General features: G+C 40.1%; 1 protein-coding gene across 1 annotated transcript in view; it reads left to right on the top strand.

Moving 5' to 3' along the window:
• Nucleotides 1-14214, top strand: part of LOC127581617 (CUB and sushi domain-containing protein 1-like) — a 1418367-nt gene that overhangs the window by 1090232 nt on the left and 313921 nt on the right. Inside the window, 2 exon segments of the mRNA XM_052036133.1 lie at nt 6702-6917; nt 9242-9430. Of these exon segments, the coding sequence (XP_051892093.1) occupies nt 6702-6917; nt 9242-9430 (405 nt within the window).

The following is a 14214-nucleotide window of genomic DNA, read 5'->3' as shown; positions in this document are numbered from 1 at the left end:
CTGTGACGAAGTGGGTTTCCCTCCTGTTTCCACCCACAGGACTTGCACAAAATTTAATGTTGTACACAGGTGAACTGCTATGTTACGTTTACGAGGCAGAGCTGGCACAGTTCCTGGCAGAGCTCAGCATCCCAACAATGCTCCCTGTAGTTGTACAACCCTGATAGAGAGTTGGCAGGAGTACAGTGCCCACTTGTTCCTAATTCAATCCCGGAGAAAGTTGGGAAGGGATGGAAATGGGTACCCTTGCCCAAATAATGTGAATGCCTACCACTTTTATGCACTTTGACCTCAGTGCGCAAGGTGTATCTTAAAGCTGCAACCACAGAGAATGAAAGATAGGAGCACTATAACTGCAACTGTATGACTGAGAGAAATCAAAATGATCTCCATAACGGTTGCTCCTATTGTAGTGTAGAGGTTAGCGTAACGCTATTACAGTGCCAACGACCCAGGTTCAATTCCAGTCACTGTCTGTAAGGAGTTTGTACATTCTCCCTGTGTCTGCGTGGGTTTCCTCCGGGTGCTTTGGTTTCCTCCCACATTCCAAAGGTATATGGGTTAGAAAGTTGTGGGCATGCTATGTTGGTGCTGGAAGCGTGGCGACACTTGCGGGCTGCCCCCAGAACACTCTACACAAAGATGCATTTCATTGTGTGTTTCGATCTACATGTGACTAATAAAGATATCTTATCGTACATATCTTATCTTACATATCTTATCTTACAATGGGACAGCGGAGTGGAGCAGCTAATTGAGCTGCTGCCTCACAGTTTCAGCAACTAGGAGTAAGTCGTGACCTCTGGTGCTGTCTGGTTGGGGTTTACTTGCTCATCCTGAAACTCTTTCCTCCCACTTCCCAAAGATGTGTGTGTCAGTAGGTTAATTGACCACTATAGTTTGTCCTTTGTGTGTAGGTTCGTGGTAGAATTGGGAGGAATTGATGGATATATGTGGAGAATACAATGGAATTAGTGTAGGATTAGTGTGAATGAGTTCTTGATGTTTGGCGCAGACGGTAGATCAAAGAGCCTGTTCCATTCTGCATGACACTGTTAACAATACATCAGAGTCCATGGGTTACATTCCAGAAAGAGGCTAATTATAGATTCCAGATTTATAATGCAAATAATTACTAGTTCTTAGCACTGGCACAATAACAAAGCTAATTCATTCAAATATTGTAGCTGGTGTATTATTACAGATTAATATTCTAATTTACATTTTACAAAAATAGCACAACTAGCATTCTGTGAACCAAACTGCAACATTACCTTTTTTATTATATAGTGTCCACCACAAGTACTGTTCCACGAGAAACATAAGTTGGCTGAAAGAATATAAAAACATGATAAAACAATATCGCAAAGGGACCATTTGTCCCTATAAACTCTGCTTCGTTAGACTATTCATAATGTAGTCTGCTATTGATCTTTTCGAGGAAACATACTGCTTGCTTCTTTCTGATCCCCAAGGCTGAGGAAAAGGTCCTGTATTTTATCCAACTCACATCTCTTTTATCCTAACCTTTGCCAGCTATTCTCTACAGACAACATCCCCTCATTGCAGGAAACATTCGTGTGTTGTGGACTCTTTCACTAGCTGATTGTATGTCCTCATAATCTCCTGTCTCATTCACAGTCTGATATTGATCCAGCTTCTTTTCAAAGGAACAGGTTGTTTATTTTTTTTGTGAGACTCCTCTCTGCACTTTGTCTTCCCATCGACATGTTCATCATCATCTTCCTCTTGCTGTATGGTAGGAACTGGTACTACCCACCCCCATCACTCCCACCTCCGAATATATGTCATTTTCGTGGTGCTGTAATGAAGCCTGGTGTCTATCATGCTATCTTTGCTTTTCTGGATATACCTTACAACTTTATGGTACTGTCATTGGGTGTATTCAAGGCAGAGATTGATAGGTACCTGAGTAGCCAGGGCATCAAAGGTTATGGTGAGAAGGCGGGGGAGTGGGGCTAAATGAGAAAATGGATCAGCTCATGATAGAATGGCGGAGCAGACTTAATGGGCTGAATGGCCGACTTCTGCTCCTTTCTCTTATGGTCTTTTATGGTACTGGTCTGTAGTCCTGGGGGTAAGAGACCAGTCACCCAGTTCCACTGGCCCATGGGAACTACCCTTATTTACAGATTTCTTGGCATAGATACCATCTTTCTTATGTTCATTGTCACTGAGGATAATTTAGGGTCACCTTTGTAATACTGTGGCATTTTCTTCACTGCCTCTGCTTCTCCTTGATTGACCTGTAAGCTGTTCAGGTAAAGTGGACCAAAATGAGTCAGGCGGCCACTATATACAGCTGACAGAAGTAGCGGAGCCAAGCCATGACCTTTGGTCTTCCAGGTGGTTGTTTGCAACCTTCAGACAGAGTTAACTTCTTCAAGACTTTAGTTCGATTTCCATTCACTCCAGCAATATACTCCCTGTTGACTTGGGGTTTGTATTAATCACTACTCTAATGACTATGCCAATGAGCTGACCAAATCACTCAGAGTATTGTGTTCAGTTCTGGTCGCCTCACTATAGGAAGGATGTGGAAGCTTTAAAGACGGTGCAGAGGAGATTTACTGGGATGCTGCTTGGATTAGAGAACATGTCTTATGACGAAAAGGTTGAGCGAGCTAGGGCTTTTCTCTTTGGAGCAACACAGGATGAGAGGTGACTTGATGGAGGTGTATTAGATTATGAGAGGCACAGATAGAGTGGACAGCCAACACCCTTTCCCCAGGGTGGCAATGGCCAATATCAGAGGGCCCCAGTTTAAGGTCAGACGAGGAAAGTTTAGGGGGGATGTCAGAGGTAGGTTTTTTACACAAAGAATAGTGGGTGCCTAGAGCACACTGCCAGGGCTGGTGATAGAGGCTGATACAATAGGGACATTTAAAAGACTCTTAGATAGGCACATGGATGTAAGAAAAAGGGAGGGTTATGGGCTGTGTAGGAGGGAAGGGTTAGATTGATCATAGAGTAGGTTTATATAGGTCAGCACAACATTGTGGGCCGAAGGGCCTGTACTGTGTTGTACTGTTCTGTGTTCTAATTCTTTTGGAATCACCTTCCCACACCATTGGCGAGGGTCTATCTTGTTTTCCATTGGCCTAGAGGTGCTGCGATGGTGAGTTTTCTTGGCCAGTGCCTATTATTTAAAGAAAATTGGATATTCTATTAAAAAATACATAGTTTGTGTCACCTTAACTACAATAGGTGAAATTAATTTTCATTTTACTTTTACTTGGCAGGTGTATAAAGATGTACATAATGTGAAACACAGTAAACTTGAAGCACTCAGTTTTGAATTATTCAGGACCTTTGTGATGATCTACCAAGGATTATGCTTATTATTCTGACACATTAGCTAAGAAAAATGGCAAGGATAGCTGTTATTGCTAAGTAATGTAGGATTGAAACATGGCTTCCTTTCTGATTGACAATCTGCACAATTTAGGTAATGAGGAAGTCAAGGACAGCATAGTATCTGTTACTGACTCCATAAGCAAGTCATTTTATCATTCTTTTTTTTTGTGTGAGCTGTATTACAATTCAAAACACTTTACAGACATAAACAATTTGTTTCAATAGCCTCCTGTTCTGGAAGATCTCTAGGATATTAATACCATCCCAATATATGGAGATACAATTCCCTACTGTCATGAAAATTGGATTTTTTCCAACTTATAGGCAAAACATTAAAATAAAACAAGTATTTTAAAAACATATTTCAAAGAATTAAATGACTCAGTGCATTAGATTTTCTTTAAATAACTTCAAAACACTATTCAAAATAAAACTTGCATGAATCTTGTATCTTAAAGAGACTTGCTTTCTTTTATTCTGCATTTTAGGTCCCACTTTAACAACTGATGAATACTTAGAAATAAGTTGAATTCAATCCTGGCATTTGGGTATTACGTCAATATTTTTGGGGAAGGGCTGAAGAAGATTGAAATGATTGCACTGGAGAGGATGCAGAGGAGATTCACAAGGATGTTGCCTGGTTTGGAATCTTTCAGTTATAAGCAGAGGTTGGAAAGGCTGTGTTTGTTTTCCCTGGAGAGGAGGAGACTTTTGGGTGACCAATATCAGTATTCAAATTTATAAGGGGGATAGATAGGGTAGACAGTAAAATCTTTTTCCCTTGGTGGGTGTGTCTAAAACAAGAAAGCATAGATATAAGGTGAGAGTTAGGAGGTTTAGTGGGAGTCTGAGGGGGAATTTTTTCACAGTGTTTGGAATCTGGAATGCGCTGCCTGAGGAGGTTGTGAAGGAAGGTACTCTCACAGCATTTAGGAAGCGTCCAGACAAGCACTGCAATTGCTAAGGCATGGGGTGCCACAGACTAAATGTGGGTAAATGGGACTAATATAGATAAGTACAACGGTCAGCATTGGATATGATGTGCTGAAAAACCTGTTTCTGTGTCGTAGGGCCTATAACCCTATGAGAATATGGTCCTGCACTAAGGTTTGGCTAATCCATCCTTCATACTGTATGAGATAAAAGATAACAATCTAGGGCAAAATAGGACAAATTATTTTTAAACATGGTCCAGTAAATTGGTGTTGCAATATGCACTGCAAATTCATTTAAAGTGTAATGCAAATGGAATAGAACTGAGCCTATTAACTAAAAAGCAATTTTAGTTTATTGATGTGTTGGCTGCATATCAAGACTTCATCACTCATCCATTGTCAGGAGCTCATTAAATTCATCAATAAAATGGATGTCCTTCGTACCAGTACACAATGAGATATATTCAAAAATATTGGCAAACTTGAAATACTTCTGTGGCTTCATCCAATATCGCAAGCATTCGGGAAAGTGATTTTTTTTCACTCCTCTGTGACATACTTTAAATAACTTACCGAGTTCCCCTAATTAGATGATGTTCTTCTGGGTTTTCCAAGAGAAAGCATCTGAAGTTGATGTTCTATAAAATGCACCTTAAGTCTGCAGGCATATTCATTTCTGCTTTCTGAGCTGTGTTCTATAAGAACAATATGCTTTGATTAATTTTTTCATTCACTAAACTGTTTATCATTTGAATAAAATGGATTTTAATGAATGGCTTTAATTACCTAGCAGCTGAAGAAGGGGTCAGGAAAAGGATGGCTCTTTCCTCTGGTTTGGTATGGGCAGCACCATTGCTGCTATTTGATTGTCATTTTGACCATTGCCCTGCTCTTGTTTGAGAGCTTTGCTGTTAATTTTGAATGCTAACCAGTCTGAAACAGTTTGAGACTGATTATTTTAGAAAGGAAGTTGCCTGACACCAATGACAACACCCTAAGGAAAGAAAGAGCTTGGTTAACATTTTATAAATTGTTGAAATGTCTTACATTGTTATTAATCGTACTGGATGATGCTGCACTGTGTGTGATGACACAGTATTCAACTATCAGTAAACTGCATAACAAGCAAGTAAACTGCATTATAACTAAGACAAAAGAGATTCTGCAGATGCTGGAATCTGGAGTAACACACGCAAAGTGCTGGAGGAATTCAGCAGGTCAGGCAGCATCTATGGAGGGAAATAAACAGTCGACTTTTCGGGTTGAGACCCTTCATCAGGACGACACAAGAGATTCTGCAGATGCTGGAATCTGGAGCAACACAAATTCCCGGATTCTACACGCCACCCTCGCCACCATGCGCAGATACCTACAGGCCCTGTCTCTGTCTCTGCCACAGCTTTCGGCCTCGTTCTCCACGCCCTGTCATGGACCTCTCCGACACTTCATCCTCCCTCAGATCCACGCCTTCTCCTTCCTCACATCCAGGAAGAATTGGAAGCTCGCCTGCCTCCAGGCTGTGGCTCCCGCCACCACCAGTCCTGATGAAGGGTCTCGACCCAAAACGATGACTGTTTATTTCCCTCCATAGATGCTGCCTGACCTGCTGAGTTCCTCCAGCACTTTGTGTGTGTGTGTGTGTGTTGCATTATAACTATATATGTATGTACCAAGGATATTTATCTGGTTAATATTTCTCATTCATTACTATCTTCCAATTCAGCTTTGAAAGTTGAATAACAATTCTCATTATTCTCATCTATTATCAGCATTATTTCTTATTAATTGACTTTCATAATTTGACAAACTGTTAATCGTTCCCCCTTCAGTGTAAAAAGATGTTGTACATCAGTGATGAGAAGGAGTGATTGATTTCTGCAAAAGGTCAAAGAAATTACCCAAAATAGAATAACTGTACCCACTATGTGCTTGAGAGTAATTAAGGTGATTTCCTCATGAATTTCAGCTCCAATGATCCCTTGTATCTCATGACGCAGCCTTGTAATCAGTTCACCTCTGATATTCTGCAACAAATGCCATAGTAAATTTCAGTCAACCAATGTATCTTCAGTATTACTTGTAATTGTTGGAACTAAATTCCCTTGTTCAGTAGATAATGATTCAGAATGCAGGAATTCTAAAATGACTTAAGGTTTGTCATATGGCTTCTAATTTTACCTGTGTACACTTATTGTCCATTTTCATTCATACTTTTATAGGATTTGCCTGAGTTTTGTCGAAATAAACATTTTTAGATTCAATTCTGATCTTATATTTGACTATGTGAGCCATTCTATCAGTGTTTTCCATTGCATATTTTGTTCAATATTTTTTATAGATTAAATGCCTAACATGACCTTTTTTTTTAATTGGGAACTATGTCTCCAGGAATCCAGTTAACATTCCATACTTTTCACTTGGAGAGTCCACACGATTATCTGCTGATCACAGAGAATGGAAGCTTTACCCAACCTTTGAAAAGGCTCTCAGGATCTAACCTGCCAGCATCAGTCAGTGCTGGACTCTTCGGGAATTACACAACACAGATCCGATTTATTTCAGACTTCTCCATGTCATATGAGGGGTTCAACATAACCTTTTCAGGTATGAAGCATTTTTCTTTCCTTAGTGAGAATATGTTGATGTTTGCTGGGTCGAGCAGTTTGTCAGAAGTTCGGCCAGTGCCTGCTTATATCTATTGAATCCCAACACTTATTGGACTACAAATTCTCATACCCAGAAGTTGAACCAGTTTGCATTTATTTTGTATGTACAAATTGTGCACAAAAGTAATCTTGGGCATAGCTTCACATGATAGCCATCCTTTTAGTGGAAGTCCTGCCCCTCAGGGAATTGTACAGAGTATTTCACGGCATGGTTCACCTCAGCATGGCTTTTTTCTAGTGCCATTTGCACAAGTGATGGCATCAATGACTTGCATGGCCTTCAAAGCTTTACTGACAGAAATTGAAAGAATAAAGTGCAACCTGCAAGCTTTGCCTGTAATTCCTCGTGAAGCATGTGAATTATAGGGTTCCCACTGGGACATCATTGTGCTTCTGTCTGCATCTGAGTTCCTGAGCTTTCATTGCTGTACATGCTGATTACATTATTGTTGGGTCTCACAGTGTTTATTGAAGAATTTCAAGATCGTGCTTGAATAATACAACTGTGCTTGGCATCAAGTGGAGCCACTCAGTCTGTGAGGATGATCATGGCGGTGGTTGGGTGTGTGACCACTCTCAATAGAGATGTGTTTCCCCTCCCCTGTGTTTTCCTTCTCCTCCGTGTCAGGCTTTTATGCTGCTGTACTGTGTCTGTTGTGGAAAAAGCTCTCTAGGAATGGGATCCACTTTCTATCACTGCAAATAAGCGGCACGATGGTGCGGCAGTTGATGTTCTTTCCACACAGCTCCGGTGATTTGGATTTAATCCTGTCCTGGGGTACTGTCTGTGTGGAACTAGCATGCTCTCCCTGTGACCCTGCGGACATCCCCTCTATGCTGCAGTTTCCTCCCACTTCCCAAAGACATGCTGGTTGGTAGGTTAGTTGCCCACTATGAATTATCCTTGGTGTAGATGGGTGGCAGGAGGACTGGGGAAGTTGATGGACACATAAGAGAGAACAGATTACAGGGAAGTGATTACAGGGCATGGGACTGATGGAAATGCTCTGAGTGCTGGTATAGACTCAATGGGCTGAATGGCCTTTTTCAATGTCATAAGGAAATATGGGAGGTGGCAGTAGATGTGATTTCTGCAGACAGCTATCATGAGGAATGATGCAGACCCAGCATTAATGCAGAGATCAGGATGAAAAAAAAAGTAATAATATTTTAAAGGTAACTTTTCCCAGTTTTGAGATTTTTTTTTGAGGAGGTCCTCATCAATTGGTCAGAATGCTAATTGCAGCAACCATTTGATAAATGATAATTTCTGGGCACTCCCTCCACTTCTATGACAAAATTTCCACAATTTTAATTCCAGGTGAACAAATTTTGGAAATGTCTGCATTTTCCAGAACCCGTCAGGAACCTTTTCATCACTGCAGTCAAATCTGTGTCCACCTATAGGACAAAGCTCCCTCTCTTCAAAAATGTTTTGAAGACCGAAGCACAGAAGAACATCCAATCTTGCTTCAGAATATGCCCTTACTTCCTGCCCCACATCTCTGAACACTTATAGCAATCATTCTCAAGAGTGAAGTTACTAATCTGAACTAAATTATGCAGCTCTGTTTTGTGGGCCCTTTCCCAAAAAGGTTCAACTGAGACTCACTTCATGCAGTATTCTTTGAAGATCTTGAATGCAAATTCTAACAGTGAAAAGACAATGTGAGAATTTGTTGTTGCAGTTAGCTTTCTTTTATTAACATATTGAACTCTTTGTTCTGGTCTTTCTTTTCTGGAATAACTTGATTGGAAAATTAAAAGAAACATCTATCCACACTGTACCCATCTCCAGTTCACTAATGAGCACTTGCCATTTGCAAGAGAATCAGAGAGAGATCTAACACCAAACCAGGCTCTTTGCTTACTGAGTACATATTGGCCGTCAACCACCCATTTATACTACGTGAATCCCACTTTTATTCTCCTCACATTGTTATCAACTCTCTCCCAGATTCTACCACTCACCAACACACTTAGGACAATTTACAGCAGTCAATAAACCAACCAACCCATAAGTCTTTGGGATGTTGAAGGAAACTGGAACACCCACGGGAAACCCATATGACCACAGTAAACTTCGTACAGGCTGTACCCAAAGTCAGGATTGAACTCGGGTCTCTGGTGCTGTGAGGCAGCAGCTCTTCTGGCTGCGCTACTGTGTCAACTGTTCTTTACTTTGTTCTCTCTGTTTCATGTGCTGTAAGGCCAACATTCTTGCTCTTCCTTAAAACAGATACAATTTTCTATTTTATGTAGAACATGATTTGGAGCCTTGCGATGATCCTGGTATCCCACCATTCAGCAGCAGAAGTGGCCTTCGATTTGGTGTTGGAGATACTCTTACTTTCTCATGTTTCCCAGGATATAGACTGGAAGGCGTATTCCGGATTACCTGCCTTGGAGGTAGACGGCGTGTGTGGAGTTCGCCTCTTCCAAGGTGTGTTGGTAGGTGGTCGTGTGCTTTCATTTCACTTGGGTTGAAATTTCTACACAGGTTAGGAGCTGTGCAAAGACTTGAACCAATGCATGTTTGTCGAGTTATCTTTCAGAGAAAGGGAAATGCAAGTTGCTATAGTTTAATATCTTGTGAAATTAGTTACAACAGCCACTGGCTCCATTTACCATAACTGATTACTGAAGTTGCCTCTGATGGTGATACCTTGTTACACCATGAAAATGGAATACCTGAACACAGTAGTTAGCTCCTCACTCTCTCACATCAGTCTAGATTTGCCATCCATTTCTGACTGGGGTGGAGCTGGTAAAGTTGAAGGAGAAACAGGCCTGGCAGCAGCTAAGTGGTGGTTTTCAAATTCTTACCACTAAAAGTGGAAGGTAACATAAATGGCATGTCATGGGCACAGTGGGCCTCGTAATTAAGTCACTCGACAAGCAGCTAGAATTGTAGAACGTTGATCCAGAGACACGAGTTTGAATCACCCATGACAGCTGGGGAATTTAAATTCAAGTAATTAAACAAATCTGGAATTTAAACAAAAAAGTAGTTTCAGGAACAGAAACTGTGAAACATGTTGTGCAAACTCATCCGGTTCACTATTGTCCTTCAGGGAGGGAAATCTTCCTCCTCGTCTGTCTGAACTATATTTGACTCCAGACCGATATGGTTGACCCTTATGTGTCTCCTCAGTTCAGAGGCAATTGGAATTGAACAGTAAATGCTGGTGTTAGCAGTGACGTCCACATTTTGTGAACAGATTTTTTTTTAAATTGCTTTCTGATGCCAGGTAAGACTTACCAATGTCCAGGGCCGAGTGAACATTCATTTGCTTCTGGCTCAAGCCAGGACTGTGTTGTGCATGACAACATGAAGAATGAGGGAGAAACATTCTGTGGAAAGAGTTGAAAGAAATTGGTGTTCACTTCCTTTTTTGCACGTTCCTGTTTGAAACTACTTAGTGTATATTTCCTTTGGAGTGTTAGCAAGAACAGAATAATTGTTAAAATGGAAGCTGTGAGGTTGTAAAGAATGCTGATTGCCATAAATAGCAATCCTGCTGATGCTCTGAAGTTAGTAATTAAATTAAGATAAGAGAAACTCGTTGAGACCCGATTGATAAATTTGAAGACTGGGTTAAGAAATGTGGTAAATTTCACCTGGAGGAAAGTAAAGCAAAAATATAGGATGAACTGTTACCCAGAAGTGTAACTGATAGTGAAAGAAAGCAAATTAAATATAAATATGTAACAAAAATCAAAATATTGCAGAAGCTGAAAAACAATAAAAATAAATGCTGCAGTCACTCAGCAAGCCAGACCCAGATTAGTTTCATTGAAGTGCGATATATATAATCATTGATATCCATTTTATCTCCATAATGATAAGTATCTTATTAGTTCATTGGTATTTTTAAATTGTTGGATAGTGCACACAAAGGACGAACAAGCAAAACAAAGGAAGTGCAACTTCTAACATCACCTATTATTGCGGAACTGACAGTGATGTGCAAAGAAAGAGTACAACATTATATCTGGTTTAGATAGGTTACATTGAGGAAAACTGTATCCATAATTTTGGTTCAAGGACCAGGGGACACCAATTTCAAATTCCGAGCAAGAAATGCAAGGGGGATGAGAGCAAAAATCTTGTACCCAAATTGTTATGATCAGAAATGCACTGCATGTAGGGGTGATAGAAATAACTAATGCCATCAAAAGGAATTTGGATTGTTAATGAGAAGGAATACTTGCAAGGCTATAGAGAAAGAGAAGCAGAATACAACAGATCAGATTATTCTACCAATATCCAGCACGGACTAGATGGACCAAATGGACTCCTCCTGTGCTTTAACTTATGTTCAGTATGGATCGGATGGTTCAGGCTCTTGGTTTGGGTTTTCCAAAAGACGTGTCGATGTTCAACAGAGATGAAAGAGAAGGGATAACATTGCAAGTAGAATTGGAAGATTAAGTTTATTCCCATTGAAAAGTAATTGCAATAGCAACCAAGGGAAGCAATAAGCAAAGTCAAATGGAAATTAAGAATAATAAACAATAAGATTATGAGGTGCATTAAACAATATGATCTGTCAAGACAGAGAGATAAGGGAAATAATAATGAGGCTAATGGTAAGGATCACGAACAAACTAATAAAGTGATTTACGTTAACCTATCGAATCATGCATCGGTTACTGAAGCTTGAAGGATCCACATGGGAAGAAACCCACAATGAGGATATGCTCAAAGGATGGGGACAGGAAGCAACTTCACATTGGTAGGCCCAAGATATTTAAACAAAATTCATCATTGGTAATAAAAGATATCAAAATAAATTATTTAAAGGGAGGTGGGATGGGGACTAACTGTTGTTTATTGAAAATGAGGTCTTGGTAAGTGATTTGAAGTTACTGGGTGGAAGAACAAACAAGAATGGAACATTTTGCTTTTCAGTGGGAGTAGGAAAGTAGAAAAATGAACAGAACTGTCCTTCATCAATCATTCATAATTCAAACACAACACAGAGAGTAAAAGCAAATAATCCCACCTCTGCTTAATAATTACCGCATTGCCGCAGTGGAATTCTGTGGAACATGGTTAAAATCAACCAGATATTAAATTGGACTGGTTTTCAGCACAAGGGTAGGAAATAAAGATCCTTGCCTTAAGCAACAAATGTGCTACTTTCTAATGATGAGTTCATGGGCTGTGGGGATCATTGGTGTTCTTTGCTTCGCTATTGGTCATTGAGAATATGGTGAGCCACCTTCTCGAACCTCTGCAGTCTTTCTGGTGAAGGCACTCTCAGTACTGTTGGGAAGGGAGTTCCAGGATTTAGGCAAGGAGGGGGCAGGTAACACATTTCCAGGTCAAGTTTGTGTGACTTTGAGAGGAACTTGCAGATGGTGGGATTCTCTTGTGTCTGCTGCCCTTGATGTTCCACATAGCATAGGTTCAGGATTTGGGAGGTCCAGTTGGAGCAATCTGTTGAGCAATTGCAATGCACTTTATGAATGGTCAATACTATTGTTATGATGCACAGATGATCAAAGGAGTATACAACTTCCTTTTAAGTGTGCACACCTGCTTCATGAAATGGACATTGGCATAGATTCCACCGAATGCTGCAAGTCCACAGTCTGGTATACTTGTCAGTTCAGCATGACCAATGTGTGGCAAAGCAGACAATATTCTAATCACTTTGCTGGAGGAACTCAGCGGGTTGAGCAGCATCTGTGGGAGGAAAGAAATTGTTGATGTTTCAGGCTGAAGCCCCGTATCAGGGCTGCTCCAGATTCGAACATCTGCAGTCTCGTGTCTCCAATGTTCTAATCACAATGGTGGTGGCCAGCAGGTCCGAGGGCAATCATCAGTGATCAGCCATTTGGACAGAATTCTGGCACTTATGTGCACTCACTAAGAGATTGGGACCTACTGAATGATAGACAATACTACTGCTGTCACTACTCTCCCTCACCAATGTGCACATGAAGACCAGTGGTAGAGCCCGGTCTTGCTGGGATTCCCTAACATTGTAATAGAGAATCACCTCTCAGATCCTCACCAGCCAGATCTGGCTCTGCCTCTGAGATCCAATTGATTTCTCTAAGAATTCTCAATCTGAAAGTTAAGAAGCAAAGGGGAAGGCAATTTTAAAAAAATATTTTGCTTTGATTACATGTTTTTGATGATTTTATGTTTTTAAGTGTTTCAATTAATGTTAAAGTTTAATTGAATTTTGATATTTGGTAAATGCCTCTGAATATCATGGAAAATTAAAGTCCATGACAGTATTGGCAGCTCTCAGGATTGTTCTGAATGTGAAGCCTCTGCCACCCAAAGACAAACGGCATTTGGATGTCTCTGTCTGAATTGATGGTGCACAGGTTCAGTGAGGTAGCCTCTCCATGTCCAATCTAATTCAGCACAGGCCTGAAGGGATGATGGCAATGATTCAGCAAACCAGATCCTGGAAAATTCAGACCATTATATTGTTTCAAATTCATTATATTGAAGGTTGTTGGATATTGTACTTTCAAGGTAATAAATGGATAAATTTCTAACTGAAGTGATCCATAAGTAAGCAGCTTCAGTATCCTGTGTGAATTTTGTACAAACTAGCATTTAAGCTATCTTTGATATACCCCACAAAGAGAATGGGTCTGTTTTGTCTGATCGCAATCAAGTTGTTGCTTTTTCTTTTAAATTCTGAAAGCCCATTCTTCTTGCTAAGATTAGTTGGAGGAAGAATTAGATTCTATTTGACTGAAAATCAAAGTTGCAGGTCTCAAAATGTAAATCTGAATGTAGAATGTTGATGTATATCACACTGAACTCAGTAGAACAACCTAACCGAGCAGAAGTTATTTTCATTCCCCAGTTAATCTTGTTTTTTTTGGAAACACACGACAGTGCTGTTTAAACCAACATCCTCCCAATGGTGAAAGTAAGTGTAATGGAAGCTTTTACATGTTTTGCTGGGAAGAACCTCAACACATTGCACATTTTCATTTTTTTAAATTATAGTAGTTGTCAGTGTGAAATTTGGCAGATTCCTTCGAAGAATAAGAATACATTTATATTAGTCTTTGAGGTCAGAGACTTGAGGTAGCTTATTTCCAAAGGTATTTGTGTTAATTATCTTGACAAGTGAAATGGCTAAAATGCCATTGTTATGATTATAGCAGAGAGAATCAGATGTAATCTGCTCACATTTATTAGGATCCAAAATGATCAAACATGTATCCTTCAATTCAGATCATTACAAAAGTAT

The sequence above is a fragment of the Pristis pectinata genome, chromosome 22 (genome assembly GCF_009764475.1).
Source record: "Pristis pectinata isolate sPriPec2 chromosome 22, sPriPec2.1.pri, whole genome shotgun sequence".
Lineage (NCBI taxonomy): Eukaryota > Metazoa > Chordata > Chondrichthyes > Rhinopristiformes > Pristidae > Pristis > Pristis pectinata.
This window is presented reverse-complemented; position numbering and strand designations above follow the sequence as displayed.